Below are 26,239 nucleotides of genomic sequence, written 5' to 3'. Positions count from 1 at the left end.
GGATAAAGCAGCCAAAACCCACTGATTTGTTGGTTTTTTTTTTTTTAACAAAGCTTCAATTTAAAAAATAGTACACGTGAAATGTGTGATTTTTATTAGGGCAGGCAGAGCCATGGGGCATCAGACAGAGCCCTTCACTGAGCAAACCCCATCCCCAGGACTCCAACATCCTCTGTGCAGCTTCCCAGCCCTGCCCTGACCCCAATTCCCCCCTCATTTCCCATGCTTACACAAACTGGGGGCAGTTATTCCCTTCCTGGTGCCCTCCTGGGTGGAGGTGCAGGAGTGACACCAGTTTCACATCATCCTGGGAGGGACAAAGTGACGGGGATGGGAGAAGGCACAAAAGTGCTTTTTTCTGTGTTTCATTTGCTGTTACCCAGTGACTGCTCACACAGGTCTGTGGAAGCAGAGGAATTTCCTTATCCTGGTGGGATGTATGGAGCAGCAAGGGCATTTCCAGCAGAGGAAGTCCCCTTTGGAAGGAGCCAGGGGATACCACACACTGGGAGGGTGGAACAACACTGTGTGCAGTGGGTGATGGATGCAGCCAAAGCTGACAGTGTGGAGCCCATCCAGCTCAGCCCACAGATGGACTGGGACTTTCAGTGGGGTTCCTGGCTTCCTGATGGATGTTTCAGGGGATCTTCAGCCCAAAAAGCCTGGGGATGAGGTGCATTCAGTGCTGGGGAGGTGGCAAAGCCCTCGAGGGTCTATTGGAGCCATCTCTGCCTTTCCCAGGAAAGGAGGGAGGGAGCAAGATCTCCAGCCCCACCTTCAGCCCCTCTCCATCAGCCTCTCCAACACCCCTCACATCCTTTATTCCTGTTATCCCTGTGTCTCTGCTCATCCATCTGCTCCACTGCCTGTCCAGCCAGGGGGATCCTGGCAGATGTTTACCTGCTCCTTACAAGCTCAGTGACTCCCTGGAACCATAATGGTGTGCTCATTGCTGATCTCATTTGGAGTTAATTACATGGCAAATAGACATCTCTCTAATGAGCTTGGAAGCTTCCCAATAAGGGCTGGGAGCAGCCCATCAATAGCAGGGGAGTGCAGGAATTCATCCTGCTGGTGTTTCAACACCCACTGCTCACTTGCAGGTCTAAAATCAATAGTGTCATCCCATTTGGAGTGGGGGAAGATGAGGCACCAGTTCAGCTCTGGGGGAGGAGGAGAATGTGAGGGAACCTCTCCTGGCCAGCAGGAGAGATCCAAGGCCAGGCTGGACGGGGTTTGGAGCAACCCAGGACAGTGGAAGGTGTCCCTGCCCATGGCAAGAGGAGGAACTGGCTGAGCTTTAAGGTCCCTTCCCAAACAAGCCATTCTGGCATTCAATGATTCCCTAATTTCTCTTTTAAAATGCACCTACAACATGCAAGGTTTAATCCTGCTCTTTCTTCCCCTGCTGCTGGGCTGGGGGCTGCACCAAAGGCACTGGGACAGCACTGGGGGGGACTGGGGAGCCTGCAAGGTGCAGCAGCACCCCATGAAGTGAGGATGGCAAAGGAGGGAGGCTGGCCCTGAGCCTGCTCCCCCTGGCACAGACCCACCCAAGAAAGGCTGGAGCTGAGCTCCCCGTCCACTGGGCAGGCAGGACCAGCTCCCTGCCATAAAGTAGGCTCAGCTCCTCACCTTGAAGGGCACAGCTGGAGAATTTGCATCCTGAACTCTGCCCAGATCAGGCGGGAAGCACGCAGAGCTGTTCCCAATCCAGCTGGGACTCATCCTCCTTCCCTGAGTCACAGCCACGAGCTCTGCGTGGCCGTGCCCAATCTCTGTGGGAAATGGCTTCTTCCAAGCAAATCCTTTACAAGTTTCCTCTTTTTTTTTTTTTTTTATTTTTTTTTCCAGGGGAAAAAAAAAAAAGAAACCTAACCCATCTGGGGATAGGGGGGTGTTTCCCTCTAAAAAAATCCCATTGCCAGGTGCAGATGGCCACGTTTATGAGTCCATGGAGCGCTGGCATGCCCACTGCTAATTCCATGCACAGGTGGGGGGTAGCTTTCATTTGGCTCTGGTTCAGCCAAATATCCAGTGGCCAAAGGGAGAGGAAGGTGTGGGATGGAGGATTGGAACATCTGGAGCGCAGCCAAGCAATTAATGAAATGTGAATTTGGAGGAAAATGTCTCAAACGCATTGAGGGGGAAAAGGGGGGTTCAAAGGGCTCTCTGGGGCCAGCCAGGAGGGAGGCAGCTCCCAGTGTCCTTCTGTCAGGTGTTTGGTTGGGTTTGGAAACAGGAAAATCATGTGGTGTCAAAGAGGGAGGTAAAACCAACCACGGTATCAAACCCTGGCCAGCGACACCTCCAGCAGAACCCTCACTGTGGGCAACACAGCCCACAGAGTCTGATGTGTTAGAACCTGAATGTCACAAGTTTTTCAGCAGCAGCAGCAGGATCAGACTCCAGCTTTGGGTCAGAATCCTGACTTTTCACCTGACCAGACAGAGAAGGTCCCACTCCCTGGGCCAACCTGGAGCTCTCATCCCTTGAAGTGTCCAAAGCCAGGTTGGACAGGGCTTGGAGCAACCTGGGCTGGTGGAAGGTGTCCCTGTCCATGGCAGGGGGTGGAACTGGGTGGTCTTTAAGGTTCCCTCCCAACCCAAACCATTCCAGGATTCCATGACACCCATTTCCCCAGCAGTGGGTGCATCATGGATACTCAGCTGCTGAAACCAAAGCCTGGTGGGCAGCAGGTCCTGCTGGAGCCACAACCCCCCCTTCCCAGGTGAAAAACACCCCTTTCCCAGGAAGGCCTCGGGTCTGCCCCAGGATGGAGAAGCAGTGAGAGGAACGGGGGCACCGCTGCCTGCGGAGCAAGGGCAGGGCTGGGTCCAGCTGCGGAGCCTCACCCAGCAGGCCAGGGCTGATCCCGCTCATCTCTCATCGTGTGTGATGCACATGCTGAAGCAATCAGCAGGGAAAGGCTGGAAGGGCTCCAGAGTGGGAGAGGGTGTGGGGTACACGCGGCTCCCCCCGGCCCCGGGGCTGCCGTACCTCATGCACCGACAAACTGCAGGTGCCAGGGGCTGTGAGCACTTGCCCAGCACCTCAGAGCTTTGGGATCTGCCTCCCGGTGCCCAGACCCAGCCCCCCCAGCTCCCATCCACAGGGAAAGCTCTGGGGGGGAAAGCCCCCTTCAGAGTCGAAAGCCCCCTGGTGCCGAGGATCCCCTTTCCCGGGGCTGTTGGCATCTGGTTCCCATAGCACGGGCCCCACATGTGCTGTGTGACCCCCGGGCCCAGCCCCTCCCCAAAAGGCAGGCCAGCGCTCGCCAGGGCTGCGGGAAGGAGCCAGGGATTGTCTGGAGCGGGGCTGATGACAGGAGCTTTCAGGCTCCTCACCCGGGCTCTGCCACAGCCGGGGCAGACGCAGACGGGAGCGGGGCCGCCGTAACCTGAGGCTGCCCAGCCCTGAGAGCCACCCTGGGGACCTCAGAGTAGCACGGCCTCCTGGTGCACCCCACACCACAGATCATCCAAATACTCGGGTGTTTGTGCTCCAAGAGTCTCCTGTCACTTCCCACTGGAGGAAGAAGCCCCCAGCACCAGCCCTGGCTCATCCCTCTGCCTGTTCCTCCAGCTCCTGCCAAACACATCCCGACAGAACCAGCCCCTACTCCTCTAGGATCTTCATGGATACAACCCCAGAGCCCCCTGGAGAAGGGAAGAGCCCAGCAGCCCTCACTGGAGGGAGCACAGGACTGTGGAGGGGAGTACAGGGCTATGGGGACAGATGGATGTCCCCACCTTGGGTCTCACCCATCACCAGACCCAGCTTGTGAGCACAGACAAAAACAAGAGAGCCCACAAATCCAAAATGCTGGGAACAGGTTTTAGGACCGTACCTTGGGGATGGAGCCCAGATAGGCTCCTGTCTGTGCCACAGTTCCCTCCTGTAGAAGGGTTTGGGTCCCCAGGGAAGTGCCAGAGGGGACTGGAGCAGCCCACAGAGGGGACCAGCGTGTTTTCCAGGCCCCTCCTCATGCTGGGGGTGTCCTGTAGCCATAGCCAGGCTTTTGCATCCCAGCTGCCAAGTGATGGACCTCCCAGGGCATCCCTGCATCCCTCTCCCCTTCTGTCATCCCCACCTTTAACTCTCACAACTTCTGCAGCTCCTTGGAGCATCCTCTGGCTCCCCAGAACACCCAGGGCTGCCAACCCCCAGTCCCTCTCCCACCACCCCCCACGGCAGGACCAGCCCACAGGACCCACCATCCCGGGGCTCATGTGAACACCCCGTGGTCATTTTTAACCTCAGATCTTGGGCGTCATTAACAGCACACATGTGGGTCCGGGCTCCCCCGGGGGATCACATCTGGGGGATATTCATCACGGCCACCGCGGGCTGCAGCCCCCACCCCACCCCCCGGCACGGGATGGGTCACATCTGAGCGCTGAGCCGCTTGATGTGGAGTCATTAGCATCACAGACTTCCAGCCCAATTACTTGACAGATGAAATCAAGATCCGTTGGCCTTATTGTTTGCATCTGGAGTGCTGCATCCGCACACACTCTGCCTCCTCCTCCTCCTCCTCCCTGGCCACGACAATGCCAGGGTTGGCTTCATCTGGATGTCATTTACCTCAGCTTGGCACAAGGGAACGTATCAAACACCCCCTGGTAAAATCAGCCCTGTCCAACAGCAACTATCCACAGCACCTTCAGAGGGGAGAAGATGCACCATTTCCCACCTCTGCCCAGCGGTTTCCCTCCCACCAGCGGCTCCACAGGAGAAGGTTTTACTCTCCCGGCGATCCCGGAGCGAAGCCCAGGTGGATCCCACCCCAACCTGTTTGCAGCTCCAGTTTTGCAGCCAAGCTGCTGCTATTTTACCGACTGATTTCACACAAAGGAACAATTATGCTTCATTTCTACCCATTAACACGTCGGGTTTGCTTTAGGAGGGGGGGGTTAAAAAAAAAAAGGGAATTGCATCAGAAATATTTGAGGTGCTGAAGTCAGCACGCAGGTGTTGGGGCCGGCGCGGTGCCGGCAGCATTCCAGCGCCAGCCCAAGCAGAAAGCTCCTAATCCCGGTGATTACAGCGCATAAACAGGGGTGTGGGGATGGACTCACACCCCGGGCAGCCCCTGGGTTCATCTCAGCCCCGGAGCCTCCCCGGGGGCTGTTGGCTGGCAGAGCAGGTTGATTCTCCCCGCGTGTCTCCCGCTGCGCTTTGCTCCGCTCCAGGAGCTGATGAATCGTCGGGGTCCCGAGGAGCACCGAGTCCCCCAGGGCCATCAGGGTCAGCCACGGGCAGGTTGGGATGGCCCTGGGTGCTGCAGGAGCATCATCCCCAGGGCAGAGGTTCTGCCGGCTTGCCTGGCACGCAGGGTGATGCCCATCCATCCCCAGAGCCACAGCAGGGATGAGGCAGTGCCCCGGAGGCAGGCACCGAGCAGCAGCAGGAATTTGGGCTTCTTTTTTCCCCTCTAACCCATCTGTCCTTAATTTCTTTGGGGGTTTCACTCCAAATTCTTTAGATTCTACAGTAAATGCTTTGCAGTCCTCCCCTCGGCGGCTGCCCAGCTCGGGGCTGCTGCAACCAGAGCAGAGGGAAGGGAAAATCCCAGCCCTGCAAATCCACCAACAATAACCCATGCCCAGGGGTTGTTTGTTGATCCATGGGATTTTTATCATCTGTTTAGGGTTGGTTGGTCATTTGTTGGGTCCATCGCCCTCCCCGTTGTGGGGGCTGTGCCGGCCTGCCCCTCCGCGCAGCAGCAGGGGACAATAGCTGTGGTGGCAGGGGACACCAGACCCTGTTCCAGCCCACATCTGTCCATGCTGTGCTTCGCCAAGGGCTGGATCCAGCCCTGCCAGCCGTGCCCAGGAGGCGCAGACCGTTGTGCCAGGAGCCCGATGCCCGCCTCGCCGGAGCTCTGCCGGGAGGCGTTTCCATTTCCTCTTATCGTTTGTAGCAACAAATCGCTTGTTTTGCCCTAATTTCGCAATTACAAGTTGGTAGCTCTGGGCTACGAGGGAATGCAAATGTCTGGGGCTGGGGAGCGCGGCAGCCCCCGCGGCGCGATGTGCCCTGCAGTCGCTGCTAATTAGCCGCTAATTTTACAGGCTCCTTTATGGTTTGCAGCCATCTCATCTTCCTCGTGGGCTGGAGCCCCGCGGGCAGAGCTCCCCGGGGAAGCACCAGCGTGGCTCAGCGGCGGTTCCCTGGGGACAGCCAAGCAGGTCCCCAGGATGCTTGGAGCAGCCTGGGAAGCACCAGGAGTCACTCCCAGCCTGGCTGAGGATGAGCTCAGGGTGCTCACAGCTCCCTTGGGGTGCTCCCACCTCCCGGGGATGTCAGGATCCAAAATGCCCCCCCACCCCACTGTCATGCAGAGCAGAAACTCAGCTCCTGCAGAGCACTGGCACGAGCAGTGCTGCCCCAGCAGGGACTGGCACAGCCCACACAGAGGCTCCCTTTGGGCCCAGCTCTGAAGATTTAAGCCTTGGATTAACAGGAGCACAATTCCTGCCTGGAGCCCACGGCCAAGCCACAGGTTTGATAAGCATCAGGACACTTTGATAAGCATCAGGACACTTTGATAAGCATCAGGACAGGGTGCTGGCCCCACATGGAGAAATTAAACAAATACCTCACATATTTGGGTGATTCACACATGGGAGCAGCTGAACTGAAGGTATGATCTGCCCTTCAATGGATTGACAAATTACAGCCTCTCCTCACTCCCCTTTAACCCCCATCGAGGTGGAGGCACTGGCCTGGTGTTTGCCCCTCACAGGGAACCCAGCTCCCAGTGAATCCCTCTGAAACAAGGACCACTCCAGGGTTATCCCTGCTGATTGCCTCCTGCCCCCATCCCACAGCACCACAGGGTGCTGGGACAGCCTGGACCAGCCCCATGGGGGCTACTGGTCTGTACCTCACTTCATGGATGGACTGGGGGATGAGGACGGTCACATTCCCCAGGGACTGGGCGATCCAGGGGGTTCAAAAGCTCTTTGAGTGCCGAATCCACAGTCCCTCCATGCCCTTCCCACCGGAGCAGCAGCACAGGCAGCCGGTCCCGCTGCTCCCCCACATCCCAGAGCAGCTGTGCCAGGCACTGCCATCCTGCTGTGCCTGGGCTGGGCAGGAGAGGTGGGCAACCTCCAGCCTTGCATCCCAGGAGCCACCCTTAAACGAGCTATTCTAATGAAGTGCAATCTCAGTTATGCAGGAACGTCAGGAGAGGTGACGGAAAACATTTCACCGGTTCCCTCAGCCCGTGACCCATCACCGACCCAGCCCCACACCCTTGGGCAAACTTGAGCCCACAGAATTCCCAGGAACAGAGCACACCACCCTATTTCAGTCCGTTATCCAGGGTTAGCATGTCCAGACAGGTGGCAGGGAGCTCTGTGGATCCATGTCCTCACACCTGGACAGATGGATGGACACGGGATGTGGCTGGGAGAGGCAGCACTTCCTGCCTGTGTTACATCCCTGCCAAGCCCTGGTGCTTCACCCACCAGAGCCAGCAGCTTAAACTAATCTGAGATTAACTAGTTTGAACCTTGCTTCGAATCCGGTGCCTGTGGGATTGGTTTGAAAGCTCAGAGCAGTTGATTTCCAGCAGAGCTGTGGCACTGCTGGCAGGAACAGCCCCGGCCATAAAATCCCAGCCCCTCCTCAAGACGTCAGAGGGGAACAAAGATAGACTGTGATGCAGGAAAGATGCTCGAATTTAAAATAATCTGGGAGGAATGAGCACAGCCCTGCAGACACATGGCCCCAGCACTGCTCCCGAGAGGAGCTTTTCCTCTTTAAATAGACTCCACCACTTTCCAGCCTTCATTTTCCATGCAGTTCAAAACCCTTGGATCCTCCCTGGTGCTCCAGGAAGCCCCCCAGCTCATCCCAAACACACCAGCTCCTCCGAGGTGGCCTCTGAGCACCCAGTCCTGGAGGAAATGTGGGCTCTGCAGAAATCCTTGGCAGTCTTCCCACAGCTTCCCTGCTCCTGAAATTAAAGGATCGAGCCACAAGAAGCCCTCCATCTGAATTCAAACGAGCTGTATTTGCTGTTCATGCTAACTGAATTAGGTTAACTCCAAGCTGGATGAGAAGCAGAGCTGTCCCTTACAGTTCCTGGCTTTATTGTATTTAACCTTCAGACAAACACTCAGCAGAGTGTCCTCGGCTTCAAAGCACTGGAATTTGGTCCTGGGCTGTTCTCATGCTGCCCTGACAAGGCTGGGTGGGAATTTGGTGGGATTTTTAGGGAGGGAACAGCACCCACCCAAAAGCTGGGGCAGCAAAGGGGGCCTGGCTGGGGCAGAGCACCATGAAGGGCCAGGACAGAGGTTTCAGGGGGGGAAGGAGAACATTCCACCCATCAAGATGAAGTTAATTAAAAAAACCCAGGCAGGAGGCTTCAATAAGCCCAGAGGACCCTGCCAAGAGTCACACTCCCTATATCCAAGTGCACAAAAGCTGGACATGTAAGACATGAAGAAAGCACTGTCGGGGCAGGCCAGTGCCAGCCAGCAAATCTATTACAGTGGGAACATGAAATATTAATCACTGGTGTATAAAACAATAGGAAAAACCTGCCTTTTGGGGCAGCCATCCATCCTCACTCAGCAGGGAACATCAAGAGACACTAATTCCATACAGGTTCTGCTTAAATATTTGCCTCTGCCTTAATGCTCACGCAAGGAGCATTTGCTTTGAAGTTGAAAATAGACTGTAAATGTCTTTTGTGTGAGATGAAACATGATAAGACATGAAACCAGGAGGCTAAACTGTAGTTAATCACGGTGGTTTTACAAGCAACAAATCATTATTGCAGACAGTAAAGTGTATTGTTCTAAAGCACACGGCAGGAGGATCGTGGGGAGAGAGCCCCAGCCGGGCATCGCCCTCCACCACGGGGGTTTGGGGCTGTGGCACTCTGGGGTGCCCTCAGGAGCAGCCACTGGGCAGGATGGATGCTGGGAGGGATGGAATAATGCTGGTCCAGGGCTGGGCTGGTGCTCAGAGAGCTGGGATGATGCTCACAGGGCTGGGATGATGCTGGCTCAGGGCTGGACCAGTGCTCTCGGGTCTGGATTGATGCTTGTGGGGCTGGACCAGTGCTGGCAGGGTTGGGATGGTGCTGGCAGGGCTGGGATGATCCTGGAAGGGCTGGGATGATCCTGGCAGGGCTGGGATGGTGCTGGCAGGGCTGGGATGATCCTGGCAGGGCTGGGATGGTGCTGGCAGGGCTGGGATGGTGCTGGCAGGGCTGGGATGATCCTGGAAGGGCTGGGATGATCCTAGCAGGGCTGGGATGGTGCTGGCAGGGCTGGGATGGTGTTGGAAGGACCAGGCCGATGCTGGCAGAGCTGGTCTGATGCTGGCACTGGACTGGCACGATGGTGGCACAGCCCAGAGCATCCCTCCCTGGTGGCCCCTTTGCCCAGGGTGATGTGTTTTGGGATGGTTCAGCCAGCTCCCCACTGGAGCACGGGGAGGGCAGGAGTGCTGTGGCATCCCCACAGGACCTTTAATGTCATCGAGTCCCACCATCCACCAGCACCACTGAACCACGCCCTCAAGGGCCACATCCACACGTTTTTTGGGCACTTCCAGGGACTCCACCCCTGCCCTGGGCAGCCTGCTCTAATGCTTTACAACCCTTTCCACGGACAAATATCCCTCCTATCCACTCCCAAGCTCCCCTGCCAGGTGCTGAGCACAGGGACACGCCCGCGCCGGGCTGGGACAGGCATTTCCCACATCAAAAACCAAGCTCCTGATCAGAAGCGATGCTCACTTGGGAGCCTGAGATAAGACCCCTAAGTATGACTGATTAACAACTAAACCCTCCCTAATTGCCTTAAAAAGTCGGAGCTCAACAGCCGGGGAAGGGAAAAAAAAAAAAAAAAAAACAAGAAAAAATTGAAATTTTCCTCGGGCTAAATATTTTTCCAGCGTGTTCAGACTCGCTCTGGATGTTTCCAGTCATTATCTCCCTAATTAACACACGCCACAAACCAAACCCCAATTTGCCCACCTCGTGGCTGGAGGAGGTTCCGTGGGATTGACCGAACCTCGGGAACGGGATCGGCGAGTGCCGGCTCAGGGTGGGAGTTGGGATAGGGAGAGATGAAGTTATTGCTGGTGAATGAAGTATAACAAACCTTTCATTTTCTCCAGCTTTCGCTGGAAATGCCCTGGGACAGGTGAGGTGGCTGGGATGGAGTGGGAGAGGCGATGGAGGACCATGGGGTGGGATTTTTATTTAATTGCCATCACTTTATTTTATGTAATTAACACAAAACCTGCATTTTCACAGCCCCAAAGGAACCCAAATAACCCCTTTTAAGCAAACTGATGCTCCAGAGCCCATGACCGGGATGGGACCCAGCACAGCTTAGGATGAAAACATCCATTTACCACGACCTACTGCTCGAGAGCACCCCAAATCAGGCTGTGCTCCCTGTCCCAAGGGATATCCCAATGTATAACCCCCCAAAACGCTGCTTTGGGCTCTTGGGCTTTTGGGCTTTGGGGTTTGGGGTCACCTGGAGTGTTCACGGGGGAGCCGTGGGCACAGCCGGAGGGGGCAAAAAACTGTGGATCAAAGGGTAAAACGAAATAAAATTACACAAATTTTATCAAAGAAGGAGCCACCCCTGAGAGGCCAGGAAACAGGAGTGAGAATTCCAGGTGAAAGCAGGAGCAGCCAGGCCCTGGCTCCAAGGAATAGGGTAATTAGAGCTCCAAGCGCCTCCGGGCCATTTGCTTTTCCCTTGCATAACGTGATTTCTGTGGGGCTTGTCCTCTCGATGAGGAGCATTAATCTATCTGCTGGCGGGCTCTGGCTGCTGTGCCAGCGGCTGGAGCCATCCCGAGGAGGGTCAGGGGCAGGTCCCCCGCGTGGCATGCGGATAAAAAAATGGCCAAGACCAAAAGGGAAGGTCAGCTGGAGGCTACGGGGGAGGAAATGAATGATTTTCCAAACAACCAGGGAAGTTTGTGTCGGCCTGGAAACGTAATTCAATTTGTGTGTTAGGGCTGAGCTGCTCCCAACTAAGCAAAAGCCTCTCGTTAAGGCAGAATTGTCATTAGTGTAATAATTGAATGAGGAGGGAGACGGCAGAGGGGATGCCCGGGCCATGGAGGGAGGGAAGAGCAGGTTTTGAGTGCCCTGGGCACCCACAGCGGTCTGGGGAAGGTGAAGGACCCTGTGGGTGCACTGGGTGGCCGAGGGTGCTCAGGGGCCTGGGATGGGATCTGTCCTGCAGGATTGCATCCTGAATCCTCAGCACCAGGTGCTGCCTGGAGCTGTCCACTCTCAGGTCTTTAATATCGCTGCCAAAATGGGATGGAGTATTCCCTGCTGGATCATCTCCTTCCTGCTCAGCACCAGGAGCTGTCTGGAGCCCTCCAGACTCAGGTCTTTAATATCCCTGCTAAAATCCCATCTCCAGCCAGATTTCCAGGAAAATGTCCCATCCCTATTGAGACCATCCTGAGGGGGTTTGGCTCCGGATGATTTTCCTTCTCGTTGCCGCACGATGCCCAGGAATCCTCATCAGCGTCCTCCTTCCCTCCCTGCGGCGCCTGGAGGAGGGTTAGGAAAGGCACTGGCACCCTCCCGTGCCCACATCCACGAACTGCAAGGCAGGTGGAATCCCGGCTGGATCCCCCCGCGGCACGAGCTGCTGGATGGAGCTGGAGCAGGAGGAAGCTCTGCTGCCTCATCACTGCGGCACCTCACGGGAGAACACTCCAAAAATCCCTTCCTTCCACACACCTCTGTGCTCCAGGGCTCACCTGCAGGTCACCAGTCCAGGGCAATCCTGGAATGGTTTGGGTTGGAAGGGACCTTAAAGCCCATCCAGTGCCACCCCTGCCATGGGCAGGGACACCTTCCACCAGCCCAGGCTGCTCCAAGTTCATCCAACCTGGCCTTGGACACTTGCAGGGATGGGGCAGCCACAGCTTCTCTGGGCACCCTGTGCCAGGGCCTGCCCACCCTCACAGGGGAGTGTTTTTCCCCAGTATCCTAAAGATCCAAGGATCAGTTGGTCAAAAAGCAGCTTGAACCCCCCGAGTGGAGCCTGGTGAGCAATCAGAGACAGAGATGAACCCGAGGGGAGGGCAATGGAGGGGGATGTGGAGCCAAGAACACAGTGTGAAACAAGCTAAAAGCAGCTTCACTGGGGCTAAAGTGCTAAGAGCAGGGGAAAGGAAACACCCTCCAGTAAAGCTTTGCCCCTGGGAGTGCCCAGAGGCCTCCAATGCATCAGCATCCCCCTTTCCCATGGCAAAACCTGGGGCAATAGGAACAGATTAAGGGTAAAGCCAGACACACCCCACAACCCCCTCAGCCTCCCCATCCCCGTGACCCCCGAGCAGACGCACCAGGATGCCATTCCAAGGGTGTTTAACACTCCAACACAGTGAATCAGTGCTTTATTTTCAGCATGGAAAGAGGTATGAGAGCAGCAGTGAGCTCCAGGTAACGAACTGGTGTGTCAAACTTATTACTGGTGCCCTCAGAGCTGTGGGATTGAGGCAAAACACACGGAGAGAAACCCCCCCAGCGTGTCCCTGAGTGCAGCTGCCCCAGCAGCGCAGCCCCAAAACCCCACGGGTCAGAGCTCCTCCCATCTTCAAAAATCCTTAGGCATTGATTCCAGAGGAGGATTTGGTTTCTGGGACAGGGAGGGAAGGCCACGAATCAGGTGCTGAATTAAGGAGAACTCAGTGTGACAGCCCTTGGGAGCACTGAGGCAGCACAGATGTGGTTCCTGGAGCCTGAGCTGTGCCAAGAGAGCCCAAGCCCGGCCTCCCTCCCACCAGGGCACAGCCAGGAGGGACCTGAGCGCCACTGGAGTTTATTGCACAGTGATAAACCTGGTGTAAGGCCAAGGCAGAACCGAGGACACGGATCTAGAGCCGTCTCTACTGCGTGCAAGGTGGGCAGAGGGGGAGACCACCTGGATGCTGCCCAGGGGGATCATAAAACATCGTTGCCCCAGCACCCTGGGAGGGTTTATATAGGACAATTCATACCGTGATCCCGGCCCAGAATAGCACCAGGGATTAACCCAGACTCTGACCCCGGCTAATCCAGCGTGACTCCCTGGCAGTGCCAGCACAGCGACTCTGCACTGCATCAGGGCCTGGCTCTGCTCTGCAGAGTGTCCTGGCTGGCTGGAGTCAGCAGCAAAGCCTCCCCAGAGCTCAGCAGAGGCAGGAGCGCAGGCACAGCCGCTCCTTGGATGGGCAAAACCCAAAGGACTCTGCTCCTGGCAGAGGGGAGGATGCTGGGGAGCCCAGCCAGGTCTGGAAGGGGGAAGGATGGGGAAAATGAAGAGCTGTGGGGTTTGCATCACCCCAATTCCTGTGAAACACCCTCAGGTCATACAACCCTCCACCTAGCAGCACAGAGCTTCAGCAACCCCATTTTCCCCTCACCTCCCCCCGGGGCCTCCCGGGATCCCAGGCTGGAACAGCCCCAAGGGGGAACTGGACCAGGAGAACCAGGAAGGAACAGTGACAGGGAAACCAGGAGGGAACAGTGACAGGGAAACCAGGAGGGAACAGTGACAGGGAAACCAGGAGGGAACAGTGACAGGGAAACCAGGAGGGAACAGGGACAGGGAAACCAGGAGGGAACAGTGACAGGGAAACCAGGAGGAACAGTGACAGGGAAACCAGGAGGGAACAGGGACAGGGAAACCAGGAAGGAACAGTGACAGGGAAACCAGGAGGGAACAGTGACAGGAAACCAGAGGAGAACTGAGTCAGGGAAACCAGGAGCTTCCTTAGGTTTCCTCTTGCCACAGTGCCCCTTGCTGGGATGGCGTGAAGGCAGGATCAGCCCAGGGCAGAGTGCCAGGGGGAGCAGCTCGCTTACTTCTCCTTCAGGTCGTTGTCAGCTTTACCTAAAAGAGGGGGAGGGACAATCAGGGCTCGTGTTTCTGCCTCCAGAACCACCAGCCCTTTTTATACGGGTGTTTTATTACACATCTCACAACCATCCCAGCACAAGCAGCTTGTGCCCAGGGTGCTGCTCAAAATTTGGCCTCTCGAGGCCTTTATCTGACTTGGAGGAAGCAAAGAGCACAATCACCAATGGGAAGAAGCCCTGCCCTTCCCACAGGCCAGCTCCCTACCCACAGGGTTGCAATATTCACAGCTCCCACCCAACTTCCTTCCAGTACCTAAAGGGCCTACAAGAGGCTGCAGAGGGACTTTTCACCAGGGCATGGAGAGACAGGACATGAGGGAATGGGTTCAAACTGACAGGGGGGAAATTTAGATTGGATATTGGGAAGAAAATCTCCCCTGTGAGGGTGGGCAGGCCCTGGCACAGGTTGCCCAGAGAAGCTGTGGCTGCCCCATCCCTGCAAGTGTCCAAGGCCAGGTTGGACAGGGCTTGGAGCAACCTGGGCTGGTGGAAGGTGTCCCTGCCCATGGCAGGGGTTTGGAATGAGATGATTTTTCAGCTCCCTTGCAATCCTCACCATTCCAGGATTCTATAACTTCCCCAAGAAGTGACAGCAAACCCACCCCAATCCCACCATGGGAGCTCCCTGCCCTCACTTTGCTCCCCCAGCAGAAATCCCCCAACACTCAGCTGCCCTTCAGACCCACAGAGACCCCTGGGCACATCCAGGAGCTCCAGTCACACCCAGCTCCTCCAGGGGGAGGCCGTGGAGCCTCCAGCTGAGCAGTCTGACACTGATTCAGGGCTCCCAGGCAGCTCCTTGGCAGCTCCTTGGCTTATCAGCACAGCCAGAGATGCCCTGTCGAAAGCAGCGCAGTGCACACACTGCCCGGGCCATCAGCAGCTCCCCAAAAATCACTGCACGGGCTGGAACAGCTGCAGAGCTGGTACCTTTGGGGACGAACTTCAGCGAGCTGCTGAATATTCAGAAGCGGGACTGGCCCCGCTTGGGCCCATCGTTGAGGAATTCGTGGCCCAGCCCGTTGCCACACTTGCCACAAGTGACCTGGAAGAGCAAGCAGAGGGTTGGCAGCAGTCAGGCGCTCCCGGCCCGGGCTCTCGGGACACGGGCCCGTGGGGTGTTTGGCCGCCGCACCCCGAGGGTTTGGGGACGGGCACCTTGAGAGCCCCCGGGCGCTCCTCCCGCTTGGCCACGCTGTCCCCGCGCAGGGTCTCGGTGAAGGCCGGCCAGGGCGACGAGTGCTCGTACTTGGCCCGGCTGGAGAACAGCTCATGGCCGCACTTGGCACACACGTAGATGCCTGGGGGGGGCGGGAGAGGGGTCAGTGCGGGGGACGGCGGGGGTGACACGTGAGCGCGGTGACACGGGACACCCGCGCGGGACTTTGCCCCGCGTGGGCCGGTGCCAGATGCTGCTGCCGCCGGACCCCCAGGGACCCCCCAGAGCAAGGCAGGGGGGTGGAGGGGGCAGAACCGCTCTCCCCATGGGGGTCCCCGCAGGGCAGGATCCCCTCAGGAAGCCCCTGCAGGAATCGACCCCCCTCTTCCAATCGCTGGGATCCCCCAAAAACGACCCCAGAGCGGGGACCCCCAGCGCGGTCCCCACGAGTGGAGGATGCTCCGCAAAAGGACAACCCCATTCCCAACCCCCCTCCCAAAAACCCCTCACCCCGCCTCGCTCCGCCTCCCCGAGTGCCACCCCCGCCCACCCCACGGGGGATCCCCTCGACCCCACGCCCGGGGGCCGCTCACCCGGCTGGAAGTGGTCCTTGAACACCTCTCCGCCCTGGAAGGAGCAGAAGGACATGGCTGCGCCCGCACCCCGGGCCCGTTCCGCCTGCCCGGCCGCGCCCCTTCCGCCGGGCCCCGCCTCGGGCCCGCCCTGGCCCCGCGGGGGCGCTGGGGCCGCCGCACGGGGGTCCCGCAACCGGGGACTCTCTCGCACCCCCTCCTCGGGGACTCCCGGTGCGGCCCCGCAGCCCCGCCGGTGCGGGGACGCAGAGGGGAGCCCCGGGGTGCGGGCGGGGGCGCGGGGCGGGGCGGAGGGCGCGGGGCGGAGCGCGGAGCCGGCACACGGTGCTGCGGATGCTCCGGCCCCGCCGAAGGGAGCGGGGCGGGCGCCAAGCCCGGCACCGGGCACCCGCACCGGGCTCCGGGCACCCGCACCGGGCACTGGGCATCCGCACCGGGCACTGGGCATCCGCACCCCGCATTGGGCACCCGCACCCGGCAGCGGCACCGGCTCTTCACCCCCGGTACCGGCACCCGCACCGGCTCCAGCTCCGGCCCTGCTATCCCGGCACCGACATCAGTCCTTGGATCCTGGCACCAGGACCGGCCGGCCTCCATCAGCGCCGGCACCGTCACTGCCGCTGGCACCGGCACCGGCTCTTCTTCCCTGGCACAAGGTCCGGTCGCCCCCGGCACCGGGACTGACCCCCCCGTTATCCTCCCACGGCACTGGGATCGGTCCGACTCCCCGGCATTGCTCGTCCTTCTCCATCACCGGGACCGACCGACTCTCCCCGGGGCCCCCCGTGCCCCCCTCCTGCCGCAGGTACCGGCGCGGCGGGGCCCGGGGCGGGCGGCGGGGCCGGGGCAGCCCCAGTTTCCCCAGCAGGGCGGTGGATTGGTGGTGGTCGGGACTGGGGGTCCCCCCAGGCACCCCCAGGGCTCCGGGGATGGGTGCTGGCACAGGTTCAGCGGGGATGCCCCGTCCCGCCGCCCCGGGAGCGCAGAGCCGGGGTGACCCGTGGGGACCCTCCCGCAGGGGCGTGCGGGGACTGACCGAGGCCCCTGCGGGCGCGGGGGGTCCCGGAGAGGCGGAGGCAGCAGCCCGGCTTGTGGCAAGGTGAGGGCTTTGAAGGTGAACCTTGGCAGGTTCTGGAGGGGATGAGCTGCTGCAGCTCCTTTCTCCTTCCAAAAACCAGCACTGCAAGTCCCTTCTTCCCTAGTTTATCCAAGGACCCTCGGATGAGTCCCCGGGCTTGGGCTCTCATGGAAAGGGCACCTTCTTGGCGCAAGAGGATAAATTTTGGCTCCCTTTGGGAACGAGCCGGGGTCTGTCCCTGCGGCCGCAGCGACGCTTCCTGAGTGCCAGCGGACGTGTCCCTGGGCCGGGAGGACCCCGGGGGCTGCGGGACCCCCGCGAGGGGCCGGGGCCGGCGGGGCTCCTGCCCGCTGGGTGCTGCCGCTTTGAATTAGGTCAGGCTTCATCTCGGGCCGGCTGAGCTCCCGCTCCAGCCCCGGGGATTGATGACTCGTGGCAGGAGCCCGGGCAGGGGGAGGAAGGGGCTCTGCTGCTGCCCCGTGGGGCACAGGGAGCCGGGAATGCGCCGTGCGGCACGGAGACAGGGTGATGCCATGTGCTGGAAGCACCTCCCGTGAGATCCACCGAGATCAGAGGAGCAGGATGTCAGGAAAAGCTCCAGATAGACTCCGGGGCCCTGCACACCTTCAGGGCATAGAATTTCCAGCTGGTGGAAGGAGCTGCAGCAGCCCCCGGGCCCTGGGTCTGGGCAGCATTGTCCATCCAATGTCTGCTGCTCACCCAAATTCCCATGGAGAAGCTGTGCTGGCACGAATGTGATGGATGTGGGAACTGGCTGGATCCTTCCCCAGGGCTGAGAGCTCCCATGAGGGATGTGAAGGTCTCTGGAATGATGAGCAGAGGGTGTGAATGGCTGAGACCTAGGAGTGAAGCAAAGTCCATGGATAGGCAGGGCTGGGCTCAAGCTCTGGGATGCACAGGGTGGTGGAGAGGCTTTGGGAGTGCGTCCTCCTGGGCTGGCTGGCTCTCAGAATCTCACTGGAGCCATTCCAGAGGTACCAAACCCCACCTGGCTCCTCACTTCCCCAGCAGCATGAAATCCACTCCAGTATCCACCAGTAAAACCCCTGAGAAAGAGCAACATAATGTGGAAGTGGGAGCAGAGGACAGAGCTGGGATCCTGCACTGCCCAAGCCATTGCCTGAAGTGACATCCTGAGGCTGCAGGGACAGCTCCTTGATCTGGGGATGACGGGAGCACTCCAGGGGCAGTGTCACAGCTGGGTTCTGTGCTTTGTGGAGATAATTGGAGAGGGATTTCCAGCTCCTTTGTCTGGGCGAGGAAAGCCCAGCAGAGCAGTGCTGCTGTCACCTAATTAACCTGAGGGCTGAGGGAAGTTAACGTTTCAATTAACTCTCCCTGATTTGACAAAGAGCAAATGCCAGCCGGGCAGTGCCCGCTTGGGAGGAGTTAGAAGAAGCATCCCTGGTGCCATGCTGGGCCAGCTCCTGCTCCCTGGGCATGTGAGGGGAGTATTCCAGGGGGAGACACTCCGAGACACCAGCCCAAGCTGGGCCGCAGCTTCTCTCTGTGTCATGTCAAACCCAAGCCCTGAATGTGAACCAGAGCTGGGAGCAGGGAGCAGATATTTGTAGCTGGAATCCAGTGGAGACACTTGCTGATGGTTATGGCTTTGGTGTTTCCAACTGCAGTGAGGGGGGACACAGTCACTGGGGATCTTGTGTCCCTGGCCTGGGTGTCCCAAGCACTGCTCCTCAATGGAACATCCAGCGCAGCACTGATTCCTTCCAGGGCTGTGGGGACACCCCCTGAGAGCTGTTTGCTGGTGCCTCCAAAGCCACCACCATCCCCATCGCCCCACCACCCAGCTGAGCCCACCCAGCTGATAAAAACGCTTGCCAGGACCTTTCTATCCAATTTATCCTGGAAAGAGCAAGAAGATTCCCCCTATCCTGCACAGGCTAGGGGACGAACTCCAAGCTGGGAGGTGGGTTTGTGCCGGGGCACCTCTGCACTCAGTATGTGCCCTCTGAAGCCCGAGCCAGCAGCAAAGCCTCCCCCAGGGCTGCCCAGTGTGGACCCTCCATCTCGGGGTGCTGGTGGTCCAGCCGTGGCACCCAGTGGGGTCCATCCCCGGCACCCCCTCCCCAGAGGTGGCTGTTGCAGCAGCGTAGCCCCCGTGGTTCTCGCCGTCCCTGCCAGAGGAGAATTCCCATACAAACCCAGGCTATTATTATCTCTGTCTTCCACCGTGCTAATGGTCTCTCAGGAAACAGACTTCTTTTTTTTTTTTTTCCTTTTTTTTTTTTAGCTTTTAAAACCCACGAGTAGGGGAGCAGTGGGAGCAGAGAGACGAGCACGGCCGAGGGGAGCTCCAAGCCCAGAGCAGGGACCTGGTGTCCCCTGACCCAGTGGGGACAGGGAGCGGTGGCCACGCAGGACCCACCAAGGACTGGCCCCGGGGCATTCTGGTAGGAACAGCCAAGGGTGATGGGCAGAACTGGGGATACTGGGGTAGCTGTGGCATGGGGCCACTGGGAAACCTACATGATGAGGGGCAAGGGGTGTCCCAGCTTCTGTGCTTGGGTGGGAGGTGAACAGGGCCCTGCAGGATCAGGGAAAGGATCCCTTGAAATCATAGAATCATGGAATGGTTACGGTTGGAAGTGACCTTAAAGGCCATCCAGTCCCCACCATGGGCAGAGGTACTTTCCACTAGACTAAATCCCTTCTCAGGCCCAGCTCCATCACTCATTTTCCTCTGCTCTCTCCTTGTTTGGCTGCTTTGGTGCTTTGGTGGGTGTCCTGGACCGCTCTGTCTGCCGGGGGTGCTGGTGGTGCCAGTGCTGCCACAGCCCTGCCCATAGGCTGGATGGCACCAGCCCCCCACCCGGGGTCTCTGCTGGCTGCTGGGACCAGGGGGGCAATCACCCATGGATGATCTGGGTTAACAAGTGGCTCCTGTAAATCAGAAGCAAAGCGAGAGCCGAGGAACGTGAGATTATATAAAGGGGGCTGGAGGCAGCTGCAGCACAGCCTGTAATTAATTCCTGGCACTGAGGAGCTTTGAAGATCCAGGGCGGCGCAGTGCCGGGTGTGAGGCAGCCCCAGGGTTCCTGGGATGGCATCCCTGCTCCTGCAGCAGGCATGCCACGAGGGGAAGAGGCTGAGCACCCCATGGACCTGCTGGGAGTTGGCTCCGCAGAGCCCATCCTGCAGATCTGTCCTCCCTCCCAGAATCACAGAGGGGGCACAGCTTTGGGAGGGGATCAGCCCCTGGCTTTGGGAGGGGATCAGTCCCTGGCTTTGGGAGGGGATCAGTCCCTGGCTTTGGGAGTGGGTCAGCCCCTGGCTTTGGCAGGAGCGCAGCAGTGAGGGACTGTGGTGGCTGGGGGGGACAGGACAGCACTTTGCCACGGCCAAGGACACCCTCAAGGCTACAGAAACTTTGTTAGGGAAACTTTTGTGCCCCTCCAGTGAAAGCAGAGATTCCTGACCTGCAGAGGGTCCTCACACTGCACTGGGACCAGAGCTCGGACTGGCTCCATTTCGGGTTTGTGCAGTGCACAAAGAGGGAGCCAAACCACTGTTGGTTATGCCAGAAACATTCAGAGGAGTCAGGGAGTCCTGCCTGCTGGCCTGGCATCCCTCCTCGCAGCCCCAGCACTTGCACTGGAACCAACAGAATGTCCTGATGCAGGAAAATCCCCCTGTCTGGGCTGCAGACCTGGCTGGTGGTTTCGGGTTCTCAGAAGCCCCGTTGCTAATTGCCTGCCTGAGGTTTATCCTCATTAGACAAGCGGTTCCCCACACCCCATCACTGAGTTCATCTTACCAAGGTGCCTCCTCAATCCCATCCCTGCTGGGAAGCCCAGGGAGAGGCACAGGCTCTGTGTCCCAAGTGCATCCCGAAATAGGCTGGAAGGCGCCCAGCCCATAGTAAGGGGGTCCCCAGGGTCAGCCCGCTCCTGCTCGGGGCTCATGGCAATGCTGGTGGGGAAGGCAGGGCAGGGGCAGGCCCGTGCTGTGCCCTGAGGTCTCTTGGAGCTGAGCCGATCCCTCTGTTCCCCTGGCAGCGCCGTCGGCGATGCGAGCGATGGCAGACCAGGCTGCGGCAGCGACCGACGCCTCTCCAGCCCTGGCACCGTCCCCGGGCTCACCTTGGCGTGGGGACATCGAGGGACTCACACCCCATCCTGCCAGCACCAGGGAGGACATCGGCGGGCTCCTGCCCACCACAGACGGGGACACAAAGCGTCCCCCCTCGCCCCAGCCCGGGGGGATGCTCCTGGCCGACCTCCCGCGGGCCCCCCAGCCCCGGCTGAGCCCGGCCAAGTCCCGCACGGCTCCATCCTCGCCCAGCATCTCCCCGTCGGAGAGCCGGGCCGCCCTGCTCCGGCTGCGCGAGGCCAGGCTGGAGGACACGCGGAGGAGGCTGTCGGAGGCCGTGCAGGAGCCCCTGAGCCGGCTCAGCCGCCTCATGGCCGAGGAGAGCAGCCCCCCGTGCCGGGCGAAGGAGCCGGGGGGCAGCCCCGGCACACCGGGGGGCCGCGGGGCCGGGGCACGCCGGGTGCGGGACTGGACGCCCTGGGAGCCCACCCTGAACTGCCGCTACGAGATCTGCTCCTACGGGGACGTGATCCAGGTGGTGGAGGTGGCACAGCAGGATGCAGAGCCCCCGCTCCCACCCCCCGAGGAACTGCTACCAGCACGTTCTGGGGGCGCAGTGCCAGGCAGAGCCCTCGCCTCCATCGCCCTCCTCGCCTACGGCTACCTGGTGCTGCCCCTGCCGCCCTACGCTGCCGGCCTCTGCGTGGGGCTGCTCTGCGGGCTGCTGCTGGGCTTCCTTGCCATCCTCCTCCTCATGCCGAGGGCTCCGCCGGCCACACGGGGACCCTGGGGCCGCCTGCGCCCCAAGCTGCTCCCGGGGGAGCCCCGGGAAACCCTCCACCTCCAGGTAGGAGGGGGTGGCCTGCGATGGGGGGCTGGAGGGGATGCCAGGGTTGGAGGTGCCCATGGTGGGTACAAGCTGATGCCCCCTCTCCCTCCCCCAGGGCTGGATGAACCAGCTGCACGTCTACGACCCCGAGCTTTTCCACCCCTCGCTCACGCACTCGGTGCTCGCCGTGCTGGACGGGGCCACCCTCAAGCTGTCCTACCCCAAGAGCAACATCCCGCGCAGAGCCACCTTCGAGGAGGAGATCCTCGACACCGCCTTCGTCAGCCACCGCTGCTACGACCTGACCGACGCCAAGGTGAGCCTGGCAGTGCCCAGGACTCTGCCACGGGAGACTCTCCCACTCCCCCCCGCCTGGCCCTGCCTCACCCCCGCTCTCGGTGCTGCAGGTCTTCCTGTGCCCCCCCAGCCTGGCCCGAAAGCGGACGTGGAACAAGAAATACCCCATCTGTGTCCTCCTTCCTGAGCCAGCCGAGCGGGAGGGCAGGAGCAGCGAGGAGCAGGACACGGAACTGCAGGGGGATGAGGGGACAAAGAAGGTGGCGGTGTCCGGGCAGGACACCCCAGGGGACTGCAGGGAGAGGTGCCTGTACCTGTTTGGGAGGACGGGGCGGGAGAAGGAGGAGTGGTACCAGCACCTCGTGCAAGCCTCCCGTGGGACACCCAGCAGCCACGGTGACACCAGGGCAGGTGAGACATGGCCATCATGGGCTCTGCTCTGCACCAGGACCCATCCAGCTGGGAGATGCACATGCGCCCTCATGGGCAGCAATGGGCATGGGGGATTTAAAATCCGTGGATGTGGTACTTGGGACATGGCCTAGTGGTGGTGTTGGCACTGCTGGGGGAATGGTTGGACTTGATGACATGAGAGGGCTTTTCCAACCTAACTGACCCTTGGATTCCATGTCCCCAGGCGTGGGACCGGCTTCGCAGAGCAGCGGCAGCAGCAGCGGAGGGAGCACTGAGGATGTTTCCTCCGCTGTGCCACCCAAGGATCTGCTGGGAAGTGTGGAAGAGATTTACCTGGATTACAACACCTACATGGCCCGATTTGTGCCGGCACAGGGAGCACCCAGCCCGGACCGGAGTCCCTCTCATGGAGCTCTGGGCAGCCCCACACCCACCAAGGTGAGTGGGACAAACCCAGCCCTGGGAGCGGGACTGATGGACCCTGCATGGAGCCACTGCCGGGCTGTGCTTCATCCCCTCCCTCCCCACACCGGGGTAGGAGCAGCCAAGCCCTGGGGCAGGGGAACACCTGGGCAGCAGGTCCCACTGCTGACAGACCACCTCCCTGCAGGGGCCCGTGGCTCCTGTCTCCCCGCAGCTCGGCGAGGACACGGGCGGGCAGGGCGAGGCGGGCATGGCCTGGATGAACGCGCTGGTGGGGCGCATCTTCTGGGACTTCCTGCGGGAGCAGTACTGGGCTGAGCAAGTGTCCAACAAGATCCAGAAGAAGTTGAGCAAGATCAAGGTGAGAGGCTGGAGCATCCCAGCAGCCAGGGGAGCCCCGGTCCCCAGGCCCCACGGCAGGGGCCAGGCTGCAGTGACCGTCCCCACGGGGTTTCCCTCCATCAGCTCCCGTATTTCATGAACGAGCTGGCGCTGACGGAGCTGGACATGGGTACATCCATCCCCTTGGTCCTCAGTGCCTCCAACCCCACCGTAAATGAGCGAGGTAAGAGCCCCGCAGGGACCCCAGGGCTGGCTCCACTGCAGCTTCACTGAGGTGCCAGTCCGGTCCCTGAAGCACAGAAGTTTTGGCAGGTGCACAGGCAGCTCTGCCCCTGTGGTGCTGACCTGTCCCTCTCCCTGGCAGGGCTCTGGGTGGACATGGAGGTCACCTACAGCGGCTCGTTGCAGATGACGCTGGAGACGAAGATGAACCTCAGCAAGCTGGGGAAGGAGAGCACTGCAGAGGAGAGCGGCCCAGCAGAGGCAGGCACAGAGGGGTAAGGAGGCTGTGCATGGCTGGCTTCCCCCTCCTCCTCCTCCTGCCTGAGCAAGCCAAGGGGCTGCTGGCCCAGGGCCCCCCTGTGACGCCCCCCGGCACTCACAGGGCCAGGCCCCGGCTGATCCTGCTGGCAGACAGCGATGCTGAGTCCTCCAGCGCCGGCTCCTCCGAGGAGGAAGATGTTGCTGCTGCAGAGCCCGTGGGAGCCCCAGGGGAGCGGGTCCCCCTGCCTGGCACCGAGGGGTAAGGGGTGTTGGGGTCTGTGCCATGGGGGGCACGGGGAGGTGCTGCAGGAGTGCTACACCAGCGTGGGGACATGGGGACAGTGTCCCCGGGAGGCCACACAGCACACGGTGGCAGCCCTGGAGAGGGGACCCTGTCCATGTGGGCTGCCCTGGCAGAGGGCTGGGGACCCTGAAACCCAGCAGGGCGCTGGGCCTCACCCTGTGCTGAGCTGGGGCTCCACTCGCTTCAGCCACGTCAGCGGCAACAGCACGAGCCGCAAGATCCTGCGCTTCGTGGATAAGATCGCCAAGTCCAAGTACTTCCAGAAGGCCACGGAAAATGAGTTCATCAAGAAGAAGATCGAGGAGGTTTCCAACACACCGCTGCTGCTGACGGTGGAGGTGCAGGAGCTGGCAGGAACCTTGGCCGTGAACATCCCCCCGCCACCGACGGACCGTGTCTGGTACCGGCTCTCCTTCCCCTCATTTGCACACCCTCCTCCCAGCTCCCCTTGCTCCCTGTGGCTCCATGGAGCCAGCTCCAGGGCTTCGGGATCACCTGGGGCACCAGCAGCCCGGGGCTGTTCTCCTGAGGGGACTCACTGACCTCAGGCTCATTTGTCTGAGTCTCCATCCAGGCCAAGGCAGGATCTGGGGACAGTCAGCTGCCACCTCCTCCCTAAAACCCAGCAGTGGGACCACCTGGGCTGTGCCACATCTTCGGGCCGTGGTGCTTTCTGCCTCTCTGCTTTCCCCTCACAGGTACAGCTTCCGAGTGCCGCCCCAGCTGGAGCTGAAGGTGCGTCCCAAGCTGGGCGAGCGGGAGGTGACGTTCCTGCACGTCACCGAGTGGATCGAGAAGAAGCTGCAGCACGAGTTTCAGGTGCCTGGGCTGCTAAAGGGCTGGGCAAACCCTGCCATCGGGAATAATCAACCTCAGTTTGGGCCAGTTGTCTCTACAGAAAGCCAACATCTGGTCTGCACTGTCCAGCTTTGGACAGTCAAGAGACAGGAACCAAATAAGCAGCTCCAGGGCTGGACAGTGCTTGAGGAAAAGTGATTTCCTCCCTTTTGCAGCCCTGCCCCAGGCAGGGAGGACTCAGGCTCTCAGCCAGTCCCAGGCAGACACTCCCCAGAAGGGCTGAATCCATCCATCGGCTCTGGCCTGGGAAGGCTTTGGAGATTTACCACCACAAGGGTTTGTTTTCAGCCTCTCACCTTTGAGACCTCTGGCCAAAGAGCAGAAATATCCCCACAGATATTTAGGGCCCCCTAAAGAGCTACCCATTTGGATGATTTCAAAGTGCTGGTCCCTGCCCTTTGCCATGAACTCCCATGAAGCCATAGGGGTGGGCAGGGCCAAGAAAAGCTGTCCCTGCTTGTCCACACCCCAATATCCAGAGCTGGGAACTCCCTGGGGCTGCTGCTGAGGGAGTGGGAGCCCAGGATCTGTTCACAGCCCTGGGCTCTGACCTGAGCGTGGCTCCTACCAAGCCACCTCCAGGCTGTGTCCCTGGGCAGGGGAGTGGTGTTCAAACCCACTGACTTGTTCCTCTGGGTTCCTCTTTCAGAAGATCTTGGTGATGCCAAACATGGACGATCTCATCATTCCCATCATGCGCTCCGGCCTGGATCCTTGGCCGCCCACTGTGGGACTGCCCCGGGACCTGCCAGCCAAGGGGGACAAGAGGCTCTGAAGCACATTCCCAGGGACAGGGACACTGCATGGAGCTCAGGGATCTCACTGGGACACAGGGACAGCCAGGGCCTGGCTGGGCCTGGATCCATCCTCATCCTCTGCTTGTGCAGATGAGCCTCCTCCTCCAATCCTGCAAGCACACGTTCAGGGCAGAACCAGGCACAGCACAAGGAGCTTCTGCAGAGCCAGGAACTTCACGGCCGAGGTTCCCAGGACTCCTGGCCAAGGAGGCAGCTCTGGACCAGTGGAAGGCTGGGCTTCCCACTGTCTGGTTCCCAAAGAGGGTGCAGGCCGCCCAGACCGGTTCTGCACCGAAGGAGTTGGGATCATGGCTGATTCAAACATCACAGCTCCGAGCATCCCACCCTCCCCACAGGCAGCTGGACTGCAAGGAAAGCAGGGGTGGGAAATGAGTCCAAACTCAATAAATCCATCGCTGCCCAGCCCTGCCTAGCAGCCACCTTGTTGTACACAAATCCCCACATCTGCTGAGGATTCCGGCTGGGATCGGGGGGGATTTGAACGGGGAAAATCCCACGGGTCAAACCTTCGGCTCAGCAAAACAGTGTCTGGGTGAGTGTGAGAGGCAGTGAGGGGAGAGACTGTCAGGGACACAGTCTCTGCTCTGCTCTCCTCTGGAAGGAAGGGGAGCCTTTGTGGTAGTTTGGGTGAGTGAGAAAAAAACCACTG

General features: G+C 59.8%; 2 protein-coding genes across 3 annotated transcripts; one reads left to right on the top strand and one right to left on the bottom strand.

Annotated features, from left to right (window-relative positions):
- Positions 1–12,387: 12,387 nt before the first annotated feature.
- On the bottom strand, positions 12,388–15,774 carry MSRB1 (methionine sulfoxide reductase B1). Its single transcript, XM_050317068.1, has 5 exons — positions 15,674–15,774; positions 15,080–15,222; positions 14,852–14,966; positions 13,743–13,895; positions 12,388–13,594 (listed from the first exon to the last, which is right to left on the bottom strand). The coding sequence occupies exons 1-4, from the start codon at positions 15,726–15,728 to the stop codon at positions 13,864–13,866; spliced, it is 345 nt and encodes a 114-aa protein (XP_050173025.1). The 5' UTR covers positions 15,729–15,774; the 3' UTR covers positions 12,388–13,594; positions 13,743–13,863.
- A 239-nt stretch (positions 15,775–16,013) lies between these two features.
- LOC126641116 (testis-expressed protein 2-like) lies at positions 16,014–25,992 on the top strand. 2 transcript variants are annotated; one of them, XM_050317498.1, is made up of 13 exons: positions 16,014–16,478; positions 19,024–19,183; positions 20,789–21,669; positions 21,767–21,967; positions 22,059–22,359; positions 22,586–22,800; positions 23,000–23,146; positions 23,251–23,350; positions 23,492–23,624; positions 23,732–23,869; positions 24,102–24,314; positions 24,613–24,733; positions 25,422–25,992. In XM_050317498.1, the coding sequence occupies exons 3-13, from the start codon at positions 20,800–20,802 to the stop codon at positions 25,545–25,547; spliced, it is 2,565 nt and encodes an 854-aa protein (XP_050173455.1). In that variant the 5' UTR covers positions 16,014–16,478; positions 19,024–19,183; positions 20,789–20,799; the 3' UTR covers positions 25,548–25,992. The 2 variants fall into 2 exon arrangements, with proteins under 2 accessions (XP_050173455.1, XP_050173454.1); XM_050317497.1 differs by having other exon boundaries at positions 16,016–16,478; positions 22,973–23,146.
- Positions 25,993–26,239: the final 247 nt, after the last annotated feature.

This window comes from Myiozetetes cayanensis, unplaced genomic scaffold, assembly GCF_022539395.1.
Source record: "Myiozetetes cayanensis isolate MyiCay16 unplaced genomic scaffold, myiCay2020 scf20-37, whole genome shotgun sequence".
NCBI classification, from domain to species: Eukaryota; Metazoa; Chordata; class Aves; order Passeriformes; family Tyrannidae; genus Myiozetetes; species Myiozetetes cayanensis.
Note: the sequence above shows the minus strand (reverse complement) of the source record. Positions and strands in the feature narration are given on the sequence as shown.